This window comes from Sarcophilus harrisii, chromosome 2 (genome assembly GCF_902635505.1).
Source record: "Sarcophilus harrisii chromosome 2, mSarHar1.11, whole genome shotgun sequence".
Lineage (NCBI taxonomy): Eukaryota > Metazoa > Chordata > Mammalia > Dasyuromorphia > Dasyuridae > Sarcophilus > Sarcophilus harrisii.
The window spans coordinates 642,787,839-642,809,707 of NC_045427.1; the positions used below are offsets into that span (position 1 = coordinate 642,787,839).

Below are 21,869 nucleotides of genomic sequence, written 5' to 3' on the forward strand. Positions count from 1 at the left end.
GGGGGAAAGTTCAGTTATAAGTTTCTAGTTTGGCTTTTAGAGACTTGAAGGGGTGGGTGTGTGGGGGCGGCATGTGTGTACATATGCGTGTATGTGTGTGTGTTTGTGATCACTTGGGACTTTTTGTTTTATGATGGTAACACTATCCACATCTGCTAAAGTTGAAAAATGCTGGCAATTGCTGGACAAAAACCCGAGCCATTTTTAAATAAGTTTTGGGTGGGCAGGGAGGAGGAGGAAAGGGCGACAGAGGAATTCCCAATAATAAGAAACAAGCATCATCTTGCTCACCTACGGGCCAGGTATTTCTTGTGCTGCTGTCCCACTCTCTCTCCTCCCCGCACCCCTCCCAACCATTCTTTTAGCTGTATAAATCCCCCAACCAAGACAATTAAGTGCCACGAGTTATTAAGTAATTTCCTTGCATTTGCTTGGGTCAGTACAGTACTGTAAGCACGTACTCTAATTAAATTGTTAAATATCAAATGTGAAACAAATTGTTTTGGTAGTTTGCCATTTTAAGAAGCAAAACTCTATTTAGTATTTGATTAAATGGCTTGTAACCAAGGAGATGGAAGCATGATTGGAAGCTACAGCATTTTGTATCTGCTTTCTAGGCTATCTGTGCCGTTCTTATCAAGTGCAGCTTACAGGGTACTTACCGACCAGTGCTCTAAACCCTGTCACTGCCAGGCAGCAACTCAGGATTTGGGGGAGGTTACCTGAGGAATTAGGAAAGAGAGCTGATTTCTGGGGGGAAATGATGGCATTCAAGTTGTCCCAGTTATCTTTTCATCCTTTTTTTTCCCCCTTTTCAGCTGATGCCTTAACCTCTGTCTTGACAAAAATTAACCGAATAGATATAGTGACCTTGCTGGAAGGACCAATATTTGATTATGGAAATATTTCCGGCACCAGGAGCTTTGCAGAAGAGAACAATGCTTTTCATGATCCTGTTGATGGTAATTCAATCTCGTGTTTATTTAAGTATTTAATTAAGTTGAAAACTTGATAAGCCAAGGTAGTCACTCAAAAAGAAACTGATCTGGGATTCTCCTCAGAATGCTCAGAGAGCATTTTTCCAACTAGAATCACAACTATAGGACATTTGTTTGTATGAAAATATTGGGCTGGAACCTCAAAAGTATCTTAATTTTTATAGAGCATGAAATACAAAAACCAAAATTTCCGAAGTTTTACCTACTCTTACAGGTGGTTTTGATTCTTGGGCTATAGCCAAAAGGCTGAACCTCTAAAATAAGAAAATTCCATTTCTAAGTAGTTGAATGGCTAGTTTCTTGAAAATGTCTCACTTTGGCCATTTTAATTTAAAAAAAACTAATGAAAAAGTTCTATATTAGTTCAGTTTTTGCCTTATGAACAATACACTGGGTCAAAATGACATAATGACACCCACTCTTATGATCATAATGTGACTTCCTGATAGTAAATGGTTTAATAAAAAAGGATTAAAAACCACTTAGCATTGATTGATTGGTGAAAAATGCTAGCCTTCATAACTGACTTTTTTTATATTTAAATAGTTGTCAAAGTAGTTCCCTTGACTTTGTCAAATAGTTCCCATTTTTCTAAGCTGACTCAGTACACAGCCACTGAGAAAGATGTATTCATAATTTGGATCATAAAACAAAGCAGTATTTTCAATACAATGGGCAGAGATAAGACATCACTTATCATTTTCTCTGTATGAACTATACAGAATGTTCATTATTGTGATCATTTGCATGACCAGGATAATCATATAATCACTCAGCCTTCAACTGTTATTTTATTTGGAAATAACTTTATATTTTTATTTTATATTATTTGGAAATAAGGATTTAGTTATTTCATTTAGAGATAACTCTTGGTGTTAAAATATTAAGAATGATTTGTTAAACATCTTGAGTTTTATGGAAAGTGAGATTCAGTTTCATAAATTGAAATTACTGTCTACGTCAAGTTAGCAAAAGGAAAGTCGAAGGTTTTTCTTGGTGATGAGAGTTGGTTGCAGAGTTGTTTTAATCTGTGCCTAAAGTATTGAAAATATATTTAAAGCCTTTATTGAGAAAGAAGGAGAAAAGTGGATCAGTAGTGATAATCTTTTCCCACAATTTCTAAAGGCCTATTGTGACTAATATAATTCACTAACTCATGTTTTCTCTATGTTATGTGCTAAGGAATAACACACTCAAATTATTAGATAATATTTGTTGTTTTCTAAAGGCAAGGTTTGACACCAAATGTATTCTAGTTTTTGAACCACATTCATATGAAGAATAATGACAGAAATGATTAATTTTCCAACTCACAAGTATTGTGAAGCTTCCCAATGATTGTGGCTTCAAGGGTCATACCATGAGTAAAATCTACTATGATACTAATCAAAATTCTTTGCACTAGCCTCAGATAGACTACTTTGCTATCCAGAGCAGTGTGTAGTTTTCTATATTTTTGATTTATAACATTTTTCACAGAATATTATCAGTCTGATTTTTAAAAATATATATATTCCCTCAGATAAATTGGTGAAACCATATCTTTTAGGTCACTTCTGGTGTCAAGTCCTCAACCATAATAACTTTAGTTAAATTCAGGCAGTTTGATTACTGCATATTTAATTAATTGTTCTTTTACAATTTTCTTTCTTTTTTTTTTTAACGTGAGTTTCCCTGGATGGTTTTTTGGTGTATCAGATAAAATTTGAGATATATATTCCCCCAAAAAGTTACACTAAATCCTTACCACAAGCAGTGGCACTGTTTACATGGAAAAAAAATTAATTTAGAATCATTTCCTGAGATTGTGCTTGCCTACTTGGGCCAAATTTTCAGCCAGACTTTGGCTTAAAAACAATCTTGTGCATAATCATCCCGTGCACATCTAGAGAGGAAAGTGGATTTATGAGAAGATACCAATTGGTGTTTACCATCTGAGGCTGACTGAAAATTTAGCCCTTTGTCTCTGTGGAATGCTAATGGAATAAATAAATGTGTTCTGTTGCCAGTTCTGTCTCTCCTCTTCTCTGAAACCTCCCAGAACTTCCTTTCCTCAACAAGACCAGACGGCTTTTGACCTTTCTCTGAGCTAAGGCAGAAAGAAAAGGCAATGTAGTCTTTCTAAAAGGAATAAAAAAAATTATTTCTCCTTTTTGGGGCAAGTTGGTCAGTTGTTCAGGGTCCTAATACTCCTTGGGTTTCCTAACACTCATCGTGTGTGCTCAGTCTAATTCTTGGCAAGTTGCTGTTCCCATATCTTCATTATTCGTCTGTTCTTTTCTTTCTTTCATTTGATCAGTGATTGTGATTGTTCCCATTTCACCGAAATCACATCCGTCGCCCCGATCACCAGGAACTCCCCATTCACTCCAGTCCTCTCCTCCGTATCATTTTACAGGGGCTGAAGTTTTCATCTAGACTCTTTCCAGTAGTTGCTGCTTTTAATCCTACTCCTGTACTTTTCCCCTTGAGAACTCCCTCTGCTTTTGCTTAGAAGTCCTGTAGCCTCCACTGCTGGTTTCTGTTTCCAGCACCTAGGACAGTGCCGGGTTTTTACATTCATTGACTCCCTTTAAATCTTATTATCTGTGCTGACTCTGACCTGTATGTGACATAACTATTTTCTAAAAGACATAGAGTCAAATGGCATGGCTGTGATGTAGGGTTTTTAAGCAGGATGACCAAGAGGCAGAAATAATTATTTGTAAAAACTGCTTATCTTGAAATCTGCTCTGTTTTTTGCTCTTTCTTTCAAGATGAAATTTTCTTATACCTTAATAGAAAAAAAAATGGCCACCCAGAGTGTAGTGCTTATTAACAAATTATCAGAATTTTGCCACAAATACTTTTTTACTTACAGCCTCTGATCTGTGATAAGTCATTTCCCCTTCTGAGGAAAATGGGGCTTTTTGACTGACCAACCTCTTAAGATCCCATCCAGCTCTAAATCTGCTCCCAGGATCTTTTACTTAATCAGTAGCATTTTAAAATATAAGTATACATACTGCATGGGGGTTCGGTTGGGGTCTTGTTGTTCCATTAAATTCATATAAGTTCGTAATTAAACTAACATCATTTTATCAACTCATTGTGCATTTTCATACTAGATATGATTTGTCATTTTGAGTCTGTTTTTGTTGAATCATGATTCATTCTAGTTCGTCCAAATGTACTGTCTTTCATAGGTTATCCTTCCCTTCAAGTGGAACTGGAAACCCCCAGTGCGTTGTACTACCCTCCACCCACCCCTTTCCAGCAAGATGATTATTTTAGCGATCTGTCTAGCATAGAGTCACCCCTTAGAACTCCCAGTAGACTGAGTGACGGGCTAGTAGCTTCCCAGGGGAATGTAGACGGAGCGACGGAAGGACCTCCCGTGGTGATTGCCGAAGACACTTCGCTGGAAGATGGCAAGCTGGACTTCCCGGGGCCTCGCCAGGCTGTCCCCGGAGGGACGGACGGAGAGGACCGCCAGCTGGAGGACGCCTGTCCAAGTGCGTGTCCCCGCCACCTCGGAGGCTTGGCTGGCCTCCCCAAGGAAGTAGAAAAGACTAGCAAAGTAGCAGTGAGCCTTAAGCAGCAGGAGAGAGGCAACTCTGGTCCTGAGGAGGAGGTGACGGAAGAAAGACTGAAGTCTCTTTTTGAGGACGTTCAGCTGGAAGAAGGGATGGAGGCTGAGGAGATGACAGAAGAAAAGGTTCGGGCTCTGCTCCGAGGGGTAGAGCAAGCCGAACGGGAAATGTATTCAATTACAGGTTGGCAGAACGAAACCTCCGCGGGCAGCCCCGAGCCGCCGATGCCGGGCCGCAGGATAGCTGGTGGGTTACTCGATCGGCTGGACGACAGGTACGGAGGCGTCCGCGGGGGAGGGGGCGAGGCGCACGGCGCCGGGACTAAGTGTGTGCTTCAGAAGCTCCCAAATCGAAGGCTCCTTCCTGCACCTCATGGGGTCCCAGACCCTGAAAGACCCAGGAAGGTGTTCCTCATGCTGAACGGGAGAAATAAAGTCTCCAAGTGGGAATTATGTTTGTGTCTCTGCAGGATGATGTGCAAACACGAGTGTGAGTGTGAGTGTGTGTGTGAGTATGTGTGTGTGAGTGAGTGTGTGTAAGTGTGTGTGTGAGAGTGAGTGTATGTGTGTGTAAGTGTGTGAGTGAGTGAATGTGTGTGAGTGTGTGTGTGTGTGTGTGTGTATGTGTGTGTGAGCCTAGACATTTTTCCCTGGTTCTCTAACTACAGAATCAGTGCTGTTTCCACTACACAATCAATGCTGCCTTTTGGGTTCCCAGGTACCTGGGGGGCAGCCGGGAGAAAGCCAGGTCCAATCATCTCTTGGGGATGCTTTACGCTCCGTGTACTGGGAGACAAGGGGGCACAAAGGAGGCTCGACTAGTGGCTTCAGGTCTTTGCCAACCCAGGATCTGAGGAGCAGCGAGTTATTGTGCAGGGCAGAGTCAGGAGACCTGGCTTCTCTGTGCTTGGACGAGTCTCAAAGTCCTGGGTCTCAGGTTATTCCTTTATAAACTGAAGTGGTACCACATGACGTCCAGTGTCTCTTTAAACTCCATCCATGAGCCTCATGCATATGGCTTCCATTTCCCGCTCACCCAGACATCCCAAATAATGTCCCTGCTTCAGTTTACTCCAGACCTCCCTCCCCTCCGATCTGTCCCAATTATTGAGTGCTAGGATAACATCAAGTCCTGGATTAATCACTTGTTCTTTGATTAGTGTCCCCAAAAGGCTGTCTTCTTAATATATTTTTTAAATTTTTCCTGAGGCAATTGGGGCTAAGTGACTTGCCCAGGGTCACACAGCCAGGTGTTAAGTGTCTGAGGTCAGATTTGAACTCGGGCCCTCCTGACTCCAGGGCTGGTGCTCTACCCACTGCGCCACCCAGCTGTCCCTATTCATTTACAGAAAAAAGTGGGAGTAGCTAGTTGGTGCAGTGGATAGCGTGCCAGCCCTGAAGTCAGGAGGACCTGATCCTAACATGATGGGATGCACTGAATTTTTGGGGGGGTTCTGTTTGGGCTGGGGGGAGCACAGGCAGTCCAGGTTAAGTGACTTGCTCTGGGTCACACACTAATAAATATCAAGTTTCTGAGCCTGCATTTGGACGCAGGTCCTCCTGCCTGGTTGCAGGTCATTTCCAAATTCAAGGGAAGCCAGGAAGAATTTTCATTGAACACTGGAGTCCCAACTTCAAGATAACTTTCAAGGGTCAAAAACACCTTTGTTATAATTTATTGGGGTTTTTGGGGGCGAGGAGGGAGTAAAAATGTGATTTGTAGTAATTTGGAACTGGTGATGACTGAGTTCTTGGTTACGTGACACCTTTCTTTGTTCATCTCTTCCAGCCCCGACCAATGTAGGGACTCTATTACCTCATATCTCAAAGGAGAAGCTGGGAAATTTGAAGCCAACGGCAGCCACCCCGAGGCCTTTCCCGAAACCACAGTCAAGTCTCACATCCAGGAGTCGCCGAATGACGTTGGGAAGCCGAGGGACAAGGAGCCTCTGAAACCAAAAACCCCAGCTTCCGGCCGCAGCGACGGCCCAGCAGCCTACCAGAAATCTGTGGAAGAGACTAGCAAGCATTTAGCAGATGAGCTCAAAACCTCTGTGCCTGTCAGTGTGAAAAAGATGAATAGGACTTCTCCCGGGGATGCAAAGCCACGGCTAAACCTCCATGAGGAAGAGGGAGCGGTCTTGTCTGAGCACAAGGTACAGGGTCTAATTCTTAGGGGTTAGCTGGTGGGTCTGCTCCACTTCAGGGCCCTCATGCTATCACTTTATATCCTTGGGGTACAAGGATTTTGATATCTATGTTAAAAGTCCCTGGGATAGAGACCTCAAATTATGGGATAAAGGCTTTTCATTGGCAAAGAACCCAGCCCCCTGAATCGTCTTCCACCCAAGTGTAAGTGCCCTGCCCAATGTCGGAGTGAATTGGCAAATCCAAATCTGGGATCCCGATTCCTAATCTGAGCTTCTTTCTACCCATCTTATCAAGAGATGGCTAGTCAAAAAAAAAAAAAACTAAGGCAATTTCATGGAGGAAGAAAAAAAAAAAGAGAGAAATGACTAGCCTTTTCATTGAGCCCATCATGGCTCCAATAAAGTAATTAATTGATTAGTTTTCTTCAGTATAGAGTCACATTAAAAATAGAGAGTGCATTCGAAGGCAGGAGGTCCAAGTTCGCATCCCAGCTTTGTCATTGCCTCCTTTGAGTAAGCTGCATTCAATGACTTTAGGGTCCTCATCTGTAAAATGGGGACGATAAGAATTGGACGGCGACCTCATTGTAAGGAAGGGAAATATTTGTTTTCTAAACCTTAAAGTCTTAGAGAAATGTGAGCTACTCACATAAATACATAATAGTAATGACCAGATCTAGTCTCTTCCTCTGTAAGGCCCTGGAGTCTTACAATGGGAGTTCTTTAACCATTTAGGCCAAGAGTCCTCAAACTTTTTAAATAGGGGGCCAGGTCACTGTCCCTTAGACTCTTAGAGGGCCAGACTATAGTAAAAACAAAACCTTTGATTTGTGGGCCTTTAAATAAAGAAACTTCATAGCCCTGGGTGAGGGGGATAAACATCCTCAGGTGCCGCATCTGGCCCACGGGCCGTAGTTTGAGGACCCCTGATTTAGGCATTTAGAAGCAGAAAAAAAGATTTCTGCAATCTAAGAAACAGGACTTATTAACTTCTGTGAAGGGACGGTAATGAATTAGTAAAATTCCTGGCTTTTTGTGGCCTTGTTTAAAAGCTTTTCTTCATTTGTTTTTGTAGGTCTGATTTGGGAAAAACAGAAGGAAATTTAAGAATTTAAAAGTCAAAAGTCATATGAGTGGTCTTTAATTTTTGTACAGATCATTTTCTGCATTGTTTTAAGCACATCTTTCTTTGGTGCAATTATTTATTTGGTCAAGTCAGGAGCTATAAAAAAGGTTTCTTGGGGTATCAGTCTCTGTTCCTCTCCATAATCTGTGGCATTTCTTAAAACAGAAGTGATAGAAAGTCCATAGAATTTGGAAGTCACACTGGCTCCCTCCTACTTCCTTTAGCTGCCTGGCTCCCTCCAATCTTTGTATGTACTTACTTGATACATGGATCGGGCACCAATAAATTTAAAAAACACTGGCAGTCTTTGGCCAAGCCCTCACAACTCCCAGGCACCATAGTCTAGCCCGGAGCCTTCAAAGAAAAGAAGGAAAATTTTCTGATACTTTTAACATTTTGATCATTTCCTTTTGGTCTCTCAACTGGGGAGAGGATTTTCTTAAAAGATTCTTTTAAAGCTAACTTATCTGCTTATAAATTAATCATCTTCTTTGATTTTCCTCCTTTTGACTTCTACAACCTACCTTTTGACTATTTCTCTTCTTATTAGCAGAAAAAATAGATTTGTTCATTCACCTAACGCTTGCTAAGAACTTACTATGTGCCAGGCCCTGGGTTAGGTGCCAAGAGTACAAGACCATGATAAGATAGTTTTTGCCTTCTTGGGAGGTTACTTGCTGTTCAAAACCCACCTTATTGTAAAAGTCAGTGAGAGGAGAGGGAACTGAATGTGGCCTAAACATGTGATATTTGGGGGGAATGTTACTGGCATAATAATATGGATGATTGATAGGCTGAATATCCACTTTTAAGTGGTGGCTTTTTAAAATCAGGACTTTCCTAGGTAAAATTCCCTTTTATTTTAGTTTTTGCTAGTACAGCCACTTTGAGGGGCAGGATGGTGCAGTGGATGGAGGACAGGAATGCTTGGGTTTGAATTTTAGAAATCTGACCCAGAGCAAGTAACTTAACCTTTGAGCACCCCAGACAACTCAGGCACTGATAAGGAACAGGGAAGGTGCCGGCCTACCTTGGGAGAGAGGGATTCCTCACCTCAGAATTCCCTATACTAAAGAAATCACAGTTCTAGGACCTCTCCCTAATTGTTTGTGTCATTTCATTTGTAGTGGACCTTGAATAAATTAATTCTATGGTAATGTTTCCTTTAGCTGGGACTCCCTCTTCCAAAATCTTGACAAGGGGCAACAGTTATGTGGTTATTTAACTAATTATATATAGATAGATAGATATAGTTATATAGATAGATAGTGATATAACTAGTTATATGTGGTTATATAACTAATTATATCACTATATAACTATATATATATATATAATTAGTTAAATAACTTTAATGAGAAATGATCTATTAGCAGTAGTCATAATGCAGTCAAGAGCTCTTTAGCATCTACGACTAGGCAGAGTCTGGACTATAATTCACATAAGTATTCCTAGAGGCCTTCTGAAAGCTCCCAAGAGAGTGTGGAAGAGGGGTTCTCATCCCTAATCAAGTCATCAGTCATTCAAACAATAGAAAATGATGACTGCTTGAACGATTCATGGGGCTTTTCCTTAAATGAGTTTTCATGGAGGAGCCCAACCAGTCGTTTCCCACCATGATCATTAAAGAACTGAAAAGTGAGGTGCAGGCAAATCGCTTTCTCATTCATGTGAAGTTGACCCCCACACACTTTCCACCCCAAATAATGGAGATATAAAGAGAGTCTAAATTTGAAATAGATAAGAGAGATCCCCGCTGTAGCCATTGTGGCTACAGCAAGTGTAGACCAACAAGGTCATCAACTGTATCATCTCAGAAAACAGCCACCCTTTTTGTTCCTCCCAAAAATCAGGTTAAAAGTCTAAGTGCGTCTCTTACCCGGATCGCTGCCTGCTGTTACCAGGTAAATAAGCACCACTTCTCATCCCGATCCCTGCAGCTGCCCATGGCAGAGACCGCTGGGGAAGTCCTCACCCCCGACTCTCTGACTCGCTTAATGAGAGGGTTCTCTCCGCTGTACCCCGGGGGACAGGCCAGGAGTAAGTGGCGACGTTCTCCCGCGCTGCCTCCTTGGCCCAGGCCCACCTGGGAGAGCCCCTCGCTCCAAGACCGTCCCTGCCGGGCATCTCTGTTACTCTTTGCCAGTTTCCAAGTCGTGGCCCTTATGTCTACAACACAGCGTTTTTGACTAATTTAGCGGCTGGCTTCTCGGAGGTTTCCCCTTTGCTTCCTTCTCCCCATTAATGTCACTCCCCCAGACTGGTGATCCTTGGGAAGGACCAGTTCCTCATCTGTCGGCTTAATTTCTTTCACAGAGCTGTTATAAGGAAAGGACTTTCTGATCCTTATAGCACTGTAGAAAGATGAGCTATAATCATGGCTGTCGTGTGGTCGGTGTTAGGAATGCCCCTTCAGAACACCCCAAATTCATGTTCTAGTATCTCAGGAAATTAAAACAGGGCAACATGCAGAAAATACCTTAAACATCTCTTCCTTCCCAGGAGAGAATTAAGAGGAGGAGGAAAGATATCACCAAAAACTCCACACAACTAATCAGCTCTTCTCCCTACGGCTGTCCTAGGATCTGCTTTACAGTAACTTTTTCCTAAATTCAAAACAATTGATACTGGCTTATCCTGTATTTTTTTTTCTGATTTCTCTCCATATCTGTCTGTATTTTTATTTTCTGCTCCTATGGATTTTGCCGTGACTATTGTCTACTGGGCCATCATGTTTCAAAAGTAGATAAGTATATTTAGAAAATAAAGTATTATTTCCAGAGCCCTTTCATTAAAAATCAGACATGGAATCATCTCGATATATGCCATTGTCCACTCTGTTAAATTTGTGAAGAGATATGTTTTTTCTTCCCAAGACAGTGGGCATGTCATAATTATTTGTTGAAATTTAATGCATTTTCCCAGTTTTTCATAAGAACCTAAGGAAGTGCTCTTTTCAGGAGTACGTATCCAGATGTTAGTTTTGCTAAAATATTTCATTTTTCTACTTCTCTCATTTCAGACCTTTTCTGAAATATGTACATACCTGTATAAGTACGTGTACATATATATGTATGCATCATAGTTTTATACATATTGTTCTGACATTCAGGAAATAACCCAGTCCTTTTCATGTTTAGAATCTATAAGAATGATAGACAAGATAAGTAGACATAAATTTTAAAATATCCTGTTAGTAATGTATAAAAATCTCATTTTTAATGGAAAATTATCTGGAATCTCTAAAATTTCCATTAGGATTTTCAAAAATCCGAGATCCTTTTTCTTAGCTTACAATTCTGACTTGAATTATGTGGAATCTGAATATATAAAAACTATTTCAAAATAAATTTTTGTTTTGAACTTTTGCTAATCTGATCCAAGACGTAGAAATAATTTTCAACATCCCAATATTTTTTGAAGTCCTACAGTTTGTGATTTTGTGTGTGTGTGTATGAGATTCCTTCTCCCAAAATTTCCCCTATCCTTGTTTTCTCCTCTCTTCTTTTTTCCCTCTGTCTGCATTCACTCCAAAAGTTTTTGCCTCTTGAGTGTTTTTTGATTGTTTTACCAATTCAGCTTTTTATCCGTTCACTCTTAATTAAGCACCTAATATGTGCAGAGCATTCATTCACTGTTCTAGGCACAGAGCCTTCTGAACATGAAAACTTTTATTTCCTTAAATCACACAAAAAGAAATAAAGAAAATAATTTCTTTCTTGATTTCCCATCTTGATGTGTCTCTTCCTTTAAATGTGTGGCAAATCTCTACCCTGAATACATTTGTCAGGACGATAAAGAGAGCGAGAGTTACTCAAGCTCAGAGGAAGAACGGAAAGTCACTACTAGAATTATTCGCCGACGTTTGATTTTAAAGGTATCCCCCAGTTGGATTGATGGGAGGGACTCTTGGAAATCCCTTCTGAGTGGATTTTGGTATTTAGCATGTCTTGCTTTTTAAAAGATGCTTAGATTAACTGTTTCTGAAAGTTGAGGACCACTAAACATCAGTCTGCATGGCAGGGCGTTTCAATCTACACTAACGTGCGACCTTTAGCAGCAAATGAAGACCTTTCTTCAGAAGGTCTCCGTATGACTTGTTTAAGGTTTGCTAGATTGCATGAACCACTAATCCAGCTTGGAAAATGAGGTAACTTAATGAAATTCAGGACCAGTGTTGCGGAATGTCTGCCCAGGGATAGGAGGAGTAGGATTACAATTCTTTCCCTTTCTGATCTTGAATGCCTCTTACTTATCCTTCTAGCTTGAGAAATAATAGTCAGGCTTTCATTAATTCCAGACTTATGAAAAAGGTATGAGAGAGTTCTGGCATGGGACAGAATGAAAATCAAGGAAGCTTTTCATATGTGTGGGCATGTATATGTACATATGTAATTTGTGTGTGTGTGTATATATAGATATAGATATAGCTATCTATCTATATATATGTGAATGAAACATATTTCTTCAAACGAATCAGCCAAACTTTGTCAAACTGAAGAATGACCATGAAGAAAGAGGGGAGCCCTTAGCCATAAAAAACCTAAAGCCACCTGATGCTGTCAGACTCTGGTTTAAGATTTCCTGGATGGATCTTGCTGAATTTAGATACTCCCTGGACTTTATCTTCACACAGGTCAAGGTCCAATGGATTTCCTGCCCATGGGTCTTTCTGCCTATAGTCGACTGAATAGCCTTGCCTGAATCCCTTTGGACATAGTATTAACAGTATCCTGGTTAGAGAATGTGAGGAAATAAGGGAGTATTTTCAACAAACTATGTTGTTTGTTATATAAAACAATGTATAGTATTCCTAGATACACCTATGTTTGTGTAAAGATGCACATTTATGTGTGTATGTATCTACACACGGACATACATGTGTATGTGTGTGAATTAATCTGTATATAAGGATCCCGGCAGGGCACATCTTGATTTAATTTTCATTTTGTCCATGTTTTGTTGTATTTTTGTTTAATTTGTTAAATATTTTTCCAGACACATTTTAATCTGATTTAGACCACCCTCCGGCCCATATACTTAGACCTTCTGTTCTACGAGGCCTTTGATGGGTTCACTCCCAGGGAAGTGAGCCAATTTCATACTCTGTGTTCAGAATCTATGGAACTTGCTGGGTGATGATTTTTATAAAGGGCAAATGCATAAAAGGAAGCAACGTCCCAGATTTGTCCTTGGACAATGAGTTCTTTCAAAGACTTCTTGAATAATAAGGGAGAAAATAAGTCATCCTCTGAAATCTCATGGGGGAAGAAATATATCCAGGGAGATCCCCAAATTAACCTCAGGCCAGAGAAGGTGTTCTCGCAGAATCAGGAGGCAGCTTCCTGCCCAGTTTCACAGGAGCAAAGCCCAGTCATTAGTGTCTGAAACAGCCTGACCTATCATACTAACCCACAGTGAGACACTGGGGAAAATCAGGATTTCAGGCTAGAAGGAGACAGATCACCTGATCTGCCCCCTCCATCATTTTACTGATAAGGAAGCTGAACCATAGAGTTGTAGTAGCTATACATTTAAAAAACAGCAGAGCCATGTTCAGGGTCAGGCCTTCGGTCTAAAAATCCTGTTCTTGAATTTTGAATTGTGTGTGTCCTGCTCCAATCCAGTGCCTGGCACATAGTAGGTGCTTAATAAATGCCCAGTGATTGGTAGAATCCGCATGACTAATACACGTTGAAATTCATTACCTCATCAATGCTTAACTGCTTTAAAGAGTCATGATTTTATCATTATAGGTTTGAACCGTGTAACAGAGTTCTGTAACAGCCAAAATAAGTGCCTACTGTGTACCAAGCACTGTGCTAGGCTGGGATACAAAGACAAAAGTGGACCCTCCCTGCCCTCAAGGACTTTACATTCTATTGAATCTCTTGTCCTGTGATCCTACGACTTTGAACAAATAGATCAAATGAGTAGAATTATTAAGGAATAGATTATTACTCCATGAGAACAGCGAGTGAACAGGTTTTGCCCCTGGGAATGGCTTCCCATCTTCAAAAATATAAATTTCTGTTTAGTCTCATGCCCACAAGAAGCAGAATGGTATTTTTCATCTTCCTCTTTTTGCATTTTTTTGTAAATTTGAGAAGGAAGTGGAGATGTATTTTGATCTGTGGTTGGGAAAACATGTTAAGAGTTTGGTGATTTCTTTGGTGGGGTTACTCCCTCCGACAGCCCAGATCCATCAGTCAACAAGCGTCAGTTACATTATCGCCATCATTACTGTTGAAGCTTCCAGGAAAGCAAAGTGATACAGGAGTCTATGTTATTGTAACTTTTTTTCTGACAATGTTACAAGATCAGGGAGGTTGTGACACGGTCACTGGACTTTAGCAGGACTTGGACCGGGTTCCTCATCTGGCCCCTCTGGACAAGATGAAGGCGGAGGCTCACTGTGCTTCTATTAGCCGCCTATCAACAAGATCTAGGGAGGATGGCAGTCGTGGCAGTGGCTAATGTTAATAATAATATTAGGTTTCAAACGCGTCTCTGCCTGTGAGCCTCTCCACCCTGACCTAAACTGGGTTTTTGTTAGTGAAACCTGAATTCAGCATCACCTCAGGGCCACTAGGAGGCATCAGATATTAGGGGAAAACCTGACACTTCTCAAATAGCCAATGTCCTAATTGGGCTTTGTGAGACTAAATGCATCTAGTCGATTTAATTGCTATCGGAGTCTTATGTTTAGGAGCATTTGGAAAGGAAAATTGCCCGATGAGCTCATTTTAAATTGAAATATGAGACATAGAGTCACCACATTTTTTTTGCTTGCTTGACCCCAATGGTATTTCACCAGTGCCTTGCTTAGAGAGAGGAATCCAGCTCTCCAGCCAGGTCTGTTCCTCTGTTAACAGGGTCCTCATTATCTTGCAGTGACTCTAGACCTGAGTCATGGCTCAGACTAAGAGAATGGAGAAAGGCATTAGAATATCAGAATGGCATTTAGCACACAATGGGCAGACATATTTTTTCACTGTATTTCCAGAATACGGTGGACCTTCCATTCATCTCCATCTAAGATCCTAGACTTTTAGGGCTAGGAGAGATCGTAGAGACGATCTCCTTCAGGCCCTTCATCATACAAAGCCCAATTAGGACTGTGGCTATTTCTGATTGATCTAAGTCAGTGACCAGTGTTGACAACCTCCTCGATCTACTAGCCTTGTAATTCTGTCCAAAAATAAAAGAGGCCGGGGTTATTTCAACATGGCGTATTCTCGTAGAATCGTTGCTAGTTCACTGAGCTCTAGACAAAGAGGGTGCACAAATTCTCTCATGCAAACTTCTCATATACCAAACGGACCACGGTAGGCACTTGGCATAGGTCCAAAAGAGCTGTGATGTGGATGGAGAGAGCCCTGGACTCAGAGGCAGCAGACATAGATCCGGATCCCACTCTAAGCCTTCCCAGGTTCCATTCTTCTAGGAAAGGCACTCTAAATTTTCTCTAAAATGAGGATTTTCGGTCCTGAGACTAAGCTATTTTACTTGATCAGACAACCAAAATTAGTGAATTTGAACATTTAGGGAGAAATAACAAGGGAGAAATACCCAGAGAAGCTACATTTGGAGTCTGAAGACCCGAGTTCAAATCCTAATTGCTATTCCCATGTCGGGAAGTCCCCATCCTTCTCCAGAGCTAAGGGAATTGGACTAGAATGAGACTAGATCACTGATCTCATTGCACAGGTTCTAAAGATAATGTATCATGAAACATCAGTCAATCTGGAGGTTTTAGTTCCTTTTTTATTCAATTCAGCAACTATAATTAAGCACCTACTGCATACAAGACAATCCCTTGGAGCATATCACAAAAATGAAATAAATCTTGAGTGTTTATAGGGAGGGCAGGCAGAGTTGGCGCCCCAACAATTGCTAATCTATGTTAACAAATAATGGCTAGATCAACTCCAGAAGAGACCCTTTCTTGGGTTTGACAGTACTGAGTGTCAGATGCCCCCATCTTTGTGGGTCACTACATAAAGCACTGGGCTTCAAGACCTACCTCAGATACAATTAAGGAAGCAAGGCACCAATCTCTCTCAGCATCAGTTTACTCATCTATAAAATGGGGAATAATAATAAGACCTACCTCATAATCCTGCTATCAAATGAGATAATATATAAAAAGCACCCTGCCACCTTAGAAGAATGTAAATGTTTATTATTATTAAATACAACTAATAATGCATGGGATATAATTTCCCAAATCTTTACAAGTTTTTTTTCAGAACCTTTTCTCTTCCCATGGTTCTTTTTGGTTTAATTTGTATCTTGGATTGAGGGGAAAAAAATTTAAGTTAGAAAAATGCATAGGACCTTGTCTTTGTTGGGATATTATAAAAACCCAAAAAACAGATTTCACAATATCTTACACTTATGTACTGTAATAAGAACTACAATTTTCTATTCAGAGTGGTGATTTAAGCTATAATTCTGAGTGCTGGCTGAGATTGTTTTCTGATATTTCTTCCTCTTTACAAAGGAAGTAACTTGATTTTAGAAGTATGGTGGTAGGAGAGAAGGACAGTCAAAACTTCTAAGTCCAAAATTCAAATTTTCCCATCTTCTTTCTGACCACAGGTTACTCACTTTCTGAGCCTCAATTTCCTTGTCTGCAAATCGAGTGGGTTGGACCCAATTGATTTCTAAACTCTCTCAGCATTGGTCTGATTGTCTAATTGGTTTCTAAGGGCTCTTCTAGTTCTGTCGTCTCTGATTTTGGTGATTCTTATTCTGCCCCCACCAACTTCTACATCCTTCTCAGAGCTAATTCTCTTCCACGCGCCTGTACTAGAGCGTGCATTTTCAGTGCCGCCCACAGTCATGGAACCAGAGACTCCTGTATCCTCACATTACTGACATGTTCCATGATATTCATAAAGTAGGGAAATTTTTCCAGCACTCCGTCAGTGGCTTTCCAGAACCACTTTGCGGGCTACAAATATTTGGTCATTTTCTTCATTCTTTTTTCCCTCTGGAGTATTAAATGCATTTCATACTCTATCTTACTTCTTAAGTAAGTGCATGTGTATGGCATGTGGAATGGTGTGGACCTCTCGGAATATAGGTTCGATTTAATTGCTCATTTCTATGACATGTTCTTTAGGGAGAGGAAGCAAAAAACATTCCCGGTGAGTCTGTTACAGAAGAACAGTTCACTGATGAAGAAGGCACTATCGTCACGAGAAAAGTAAATGACTGTTGGGTTCTGCTCTTGCTACTCTGATTTTCTGCATTCAAAAAACAATGCTTGACTTTTTTTTTTTCTACTTTATTTTTGTTAATGGAAGAAAAAAATCTGTTTTCCTTTATTGATCCCCACAGATCACACGGAAAGTAGTAAGACGTATCGCTTTACCACAAGAGTGGATAGTTGGTGAAATGGTAATGGTGGGTGTTGGCCAAGAGGGGGGAAAAGGCAAAGGACTAATTAAAGGCTTTGTGAATGACCTCACTCGTGTGGCTGAAAGACGGGGATTTCCTGTGTGGCCGAATGAAATTGTCTCACTTTTGACAAGGGAAGCAGGAAGGGGCTTATCTGCTTAAAGTTCTTCCAGAATTCTGTCTCCATTCAGCCGAAGAGAGAAGGATGGAATTCTTTTTAAACCAACAATTTAAAAAAAGGCTGATTAAATTTGACTTAAATTGCTTTGGCTGTTTCTGTGTGTGCTTGGTACAGTGCCTGATACAGAGTAGGTACAATGTTGATTGGTTGATTGCTTCTGCAGCTGTTGAGTGCCGAAGCCTCTTCCTGGGAATAGACATATAAGTAAATTCTGAGTTTTGTAAGATGGAAGCGTAAGAAAATAGGACTTTAATGATAATTAAATTCTATACTGTAGTCACCATGTCATTCGCTCTGAACGTCCAAGAGTAAAATAGCCAACCTAGCAGTACACAAATCTTCCTGTACCCTAAGTCACCCAACAGGAGCTTCACAAGATGAGTTCATGGAACCCCCATCTTTAATTTAGCCGCTGTTTGAACTTGTGGCACAGAAAAGTGAAGCCCCCGCTCTTAATTAGAATCTATTTCTGACTTCATTTCATGCCTTCTCTTTCTCATTTTCCTTTTCCTTAACTTTCTATAAAAAGTTTTTCGTTGGGATAGGAAGAAACTCCTTCTTCTGTACAGAATGACACGCCTTCAGTGTGTGTTCTTAAAGAAGAGCTAAGTCTTAAAGACTTGGATCTGTGAACAAATTTTTTTAATAGTGAAGCCCCTTATTTTACAGAAGGCCAAAAGGGGTTAAATTATTTGTCTAGGATAGGAAATGGCAAACCTTGAATTAAAATGTGGACCTCAGGTTCTAAATTAAGCAACCTGGTATAGATTAAGCAAGTGACATTACATATCCTCCCATGTTACAGATGAAGAAACTGAGACCTACAGAAGAAACTCATGTAGCCATAGGGATAAATATTACCCCCCCCGCCCCCCCCCCCACAAATCCAGGACCTTTCCTTTTGTACTAAGTGCAGAGGCAGTGAGTTGCCATGTAGTGAAATGGATTGCAGAATATGGGCAGCCCTACAGTGATGGAGATTATCTCCACATCAGGGATTGATGAATTAATAGGTCCAGACAAGGGGAGAGAAATGATAAGGAAAAATATAAACAAAAACTTCTAGTGGCATCATGGGATAAGAATCTCCTAAAGGTGGAGAAGGTTTTAATAATCCGTGTGTTTGGGGGGATGGAGGAGGAGACGTCCCCCAAGTCCACATGGCGTGTTGGTTCATTGTTTTGCGGTACTTTGTAATGAAGACTTTACTTATGTTTTAGCACAAGAGAAAAAGGTTTCCCTACTGGGCCTGCCCCAGAAGACACGGATATATTGGGGGACTAGCGATGGTTTCCTGCCAACTTGTAGGGAGAACATTCCAGGAGTCTTCCTTTCCTCGCTAACCCGCTCACTTGGGAGAAATGCTTGCTGTAAAACATAAATGGGTTGGCATTTTAATGGCACTCTCTCCATACTGTTGAAGCTGGGCTAAGCACTTAAGGCAATGGACTGTGGATGGTTTTGGAAGTGGTGTGATGGAGTGATTCAAACTGCTTTTAATTACCCTAATCCAGCCTCCTGGGGCTCGTGGGGAAGCTCCAGTTTATTACTCCAAACTTGTTCTGCATCAAATCTTAATGAGTGCATTCTCTTTAAAGCAGGGAGAAGGTTATAAGGTGAAGACAAAGAAAGAAATCCGCCCTGTAGAAAAGAAGAGCCTCTCATAACAGCAGGACGGTGAACGGTCAGTCAATGTCTATCTTGAAATTTATAACACTGGGATGATAAATGGGATGGCCATGGTCCCAATGGGAGAAGACCCAATGGGAGCTTGCCACTGAGCTCATAAGTTAGCAATAGAAAGTCATCCCTCCCTTCTTTTTCTTCCTTCCTTCAATTTTTCCTTTTTCTTCCTTCTCTTTCTTCCTTTCTTTTTTCTTTTACTTCCTTCTCTCTGTCCCTTATTTCTTTCTTCCATTTCCTTCTTTCTTTCCTTCCCTCTTTCCCTTCTTCTTTTCTTTTTCTTTTTTCCTTTTTCTTTCTCTTTTTCCTACATTTCTTTCTTTCCTTCCTTAAATAAATCCACAGTTAGTCTGATTACTGCCTCTTTTCTCGCAAGAGTAAACAAAGAAACTATACAGTTCACTTAATGATATTAGCTCCCCATACTTATATTACCATCCGAGCCCTGAAATGTCTTTGTCATCTGTTTCACAGTTCATAAACTCTCTCCTCCCAAATTAGACATGCATCTTAAGAACAAATGACGTGTGTCCAGAGAGATAGAATCCCTGCTTTTTTAATGTTCCCCTTCTCTCGGGGATCTGCAACTTGTGAAGAAATCCAAGCGCCTAATAAATTTAGCAGGCTGACTAAATATTTGTGCACTTGTAATTCCTACCGAATGGTTCCTGTGATTTGTATCAATCCACCCCCTTGGCAAGTTCACAGATCAGCAACTAACAGCTTGATTTCTATTGAAATCAAACTAATGGCAAGGCTGAATCAAATTTTCATTGCCATCCCCTTGTACTATTTTCTTTAGTTTGCATAAGGCTAGGCTTTTTGAAGTTGATGTTTAGTGTACCAGGTTTATTGGTACAAAGAGTACCAGTCACTTTACCTGCTGGCCTACGGTATAATGTCATACCAGTAGAAAAATGCTCCAAGTAGGCTTGGGGTTTTTGTGTTTCATGTTTGTTTTAATATGTAATTTTCATCTCATTTTATAATGAGATGTAGTCATTTTAGTAATCATTTTACTTTATTTTTGCATGATTTTATATAATAATGTTTATTAAACAATTAAGTGATTATTCATAATAATAATGACAGGAACTGGACCTTCTTGGCAAGTGATTATCTTAGATGTCTGCACTTGCCCAGGGTCACACAGCAAGCAGATGTCAGTAGCAGAATTTGAACCCAGGCTTTCTAACTCCAAGTGTTCAATCCATTGTACTACACTCTCCATTCATACTGGCTCACACACATCAGTCCTGACTTCTAGTAATTGCTTAACAGACGCTTGTAGCCAAACTCTTCCACTCATGCGCCCAAGGCTGGGACTTGCAGGAACATTTGTTAAGTGCCTCGTGTCATATGAGACACCGCAGAATTTCTGTGTCCTTCGAAGGGACTCCATGAACAAAGAAGTGACCCTTTCTTTTGTTGTTAACCTGGACCCTGGGTGCCTTATGATACTATCACTTCTCCCTTTTACCCGGCTGGCCCCGACCAGCTGGGCTAGATCAGAACAGGAGGGAGAAACCCAGGCTGCCCCAATTTCAATCTGAAATTGAAAAATAGCTATGGAGCTTCCAAAAGGGAAGTGAGCAGTATCTCAAGGGCAGGGCGGACAGGCTGGAAGCCCAACTTGACAGGAATCTGTGTCGGCTGCTTTCCATGAGGGTTGCTAGGGTTCTGGCCCAGGAGTAGAACTGATCATCTCAAAATGCTGAATGGGAGCCCTGGAGGAAAATCACTGTCAGCTTTGGGAGCTCAATGGGCTGCCTTTGTGAGGGAGTCATTTTTTTTCCCCAAAAATAACTGAAACCAGGGAATGCTGCCCAATGTCACTACCATTCGTTTATAGTCATTGATTTTTTAGTTTTCTCCCCTTAATTATAAAAGTCATTGTTTCACATCTGAAGTCTGAGTCCTGGAGGCCTCAGGAATGCTGGCTACTAGATTTAAAGGATTCCATGTAGATTTACAGATGAGGAAACTGAGGACCCAAGAAATTAGGTGACTTGTTGACCATCATTGAAGGAATAAAGAAGAGAATCAGGACTCGAAGTCAAATCCTGACTCAAAAGCATTTATCCTTGACTCTATAACCAATGTTTAGCGTTTAATATGAAGTAGGCCCTTATCATTTGCTAATTTATTGATTAAGTCTTGCCTGCCCAGGCTACTGGCTTCATTCATAGGGAGGCAGATGCCCCCGAGGTAAATCACTACTGGTGGTAACAGGATAGAGGCAAAAGACAGGGATGTTGTCCACTCAGTAGGCATCTGGGCCAGTCAGCTAACAATCTGTAAGTGTCTACTTGTGCCGGGCATTGTACTGAGTTCTGGGATTACAAAGAAAGGCAAAAGGCAGTTCTCGATCTCCAAGAGTTTACAATCCAATGGGAGAGACAATACACAGATAACTACGTACGAATGGAACAAATTGGAGATTATCAGCAAAAGACGATTATGGGAAAAATTGGGGGTTTTTAATAGAGCCACATGTTCAAACAAAGTAGACAAGTATAGAGTGGCTCCTAAAAGGTGATTTAAGGCAGCATTGAGAGGCCACTATGAGGGACCTGGATGTCCATTGTACCTGCTGTGCTCAGCTCCTATCATACCTAGACAACACGTTCAGCGCTAGATGGACAATGGTGACCCATCGGTTCACCACAAGTGGACAGGCGGGACTACAGAATCACAGAATTTGAAGATTGGAGGGGACTTCCAAGTACTCCAACCCCTTCACGCACAAGAA

The 21,869-nt window shown here is 40.9% G+C and overlaps 1 protein-coding gene across 35 annotated transcripts in view; it reads left to right on the forward strand.

Moving 5' to 3' along the window:
- Positions 1-21,869, forward strand: part of ANK3 (ankyrin 3) — a 592,702-nt gene that overhangs the window by 564,996 nt on the left and 5,837 nt on the right. For 29 of the 35 annotated variants that reach the window (XM_031956914.1, XM_031956919.1, XM_031956909.1 and 26 more), the window contains 4 exons: positions 819-962; positions 4,754-4,844; positions 6,359-6,725; positions 19,033-19,118. In XM_031956914.1, coding sequence (XP_031812774.1) covers positions 819-962; positions 4,754-4,844; positions 6,359-6,725; positions 19,033-19,101 — 671 coding nt within the window. In that variant the 3' untranslated portion in view covers positions 19,102-19,118. Of the gene's footprint in view, positions 1-818; positions 963-4,183; positions 4,845-6,358; positions 6,726-19,032; positions 19,119-21,869 lie in introns of all 35 variants that reach the window. The other 6 variants (XM_031956941.1, XM_031956945.1, XM_031956946.1 and 3 more) reach the window with 3 other exon arrangements.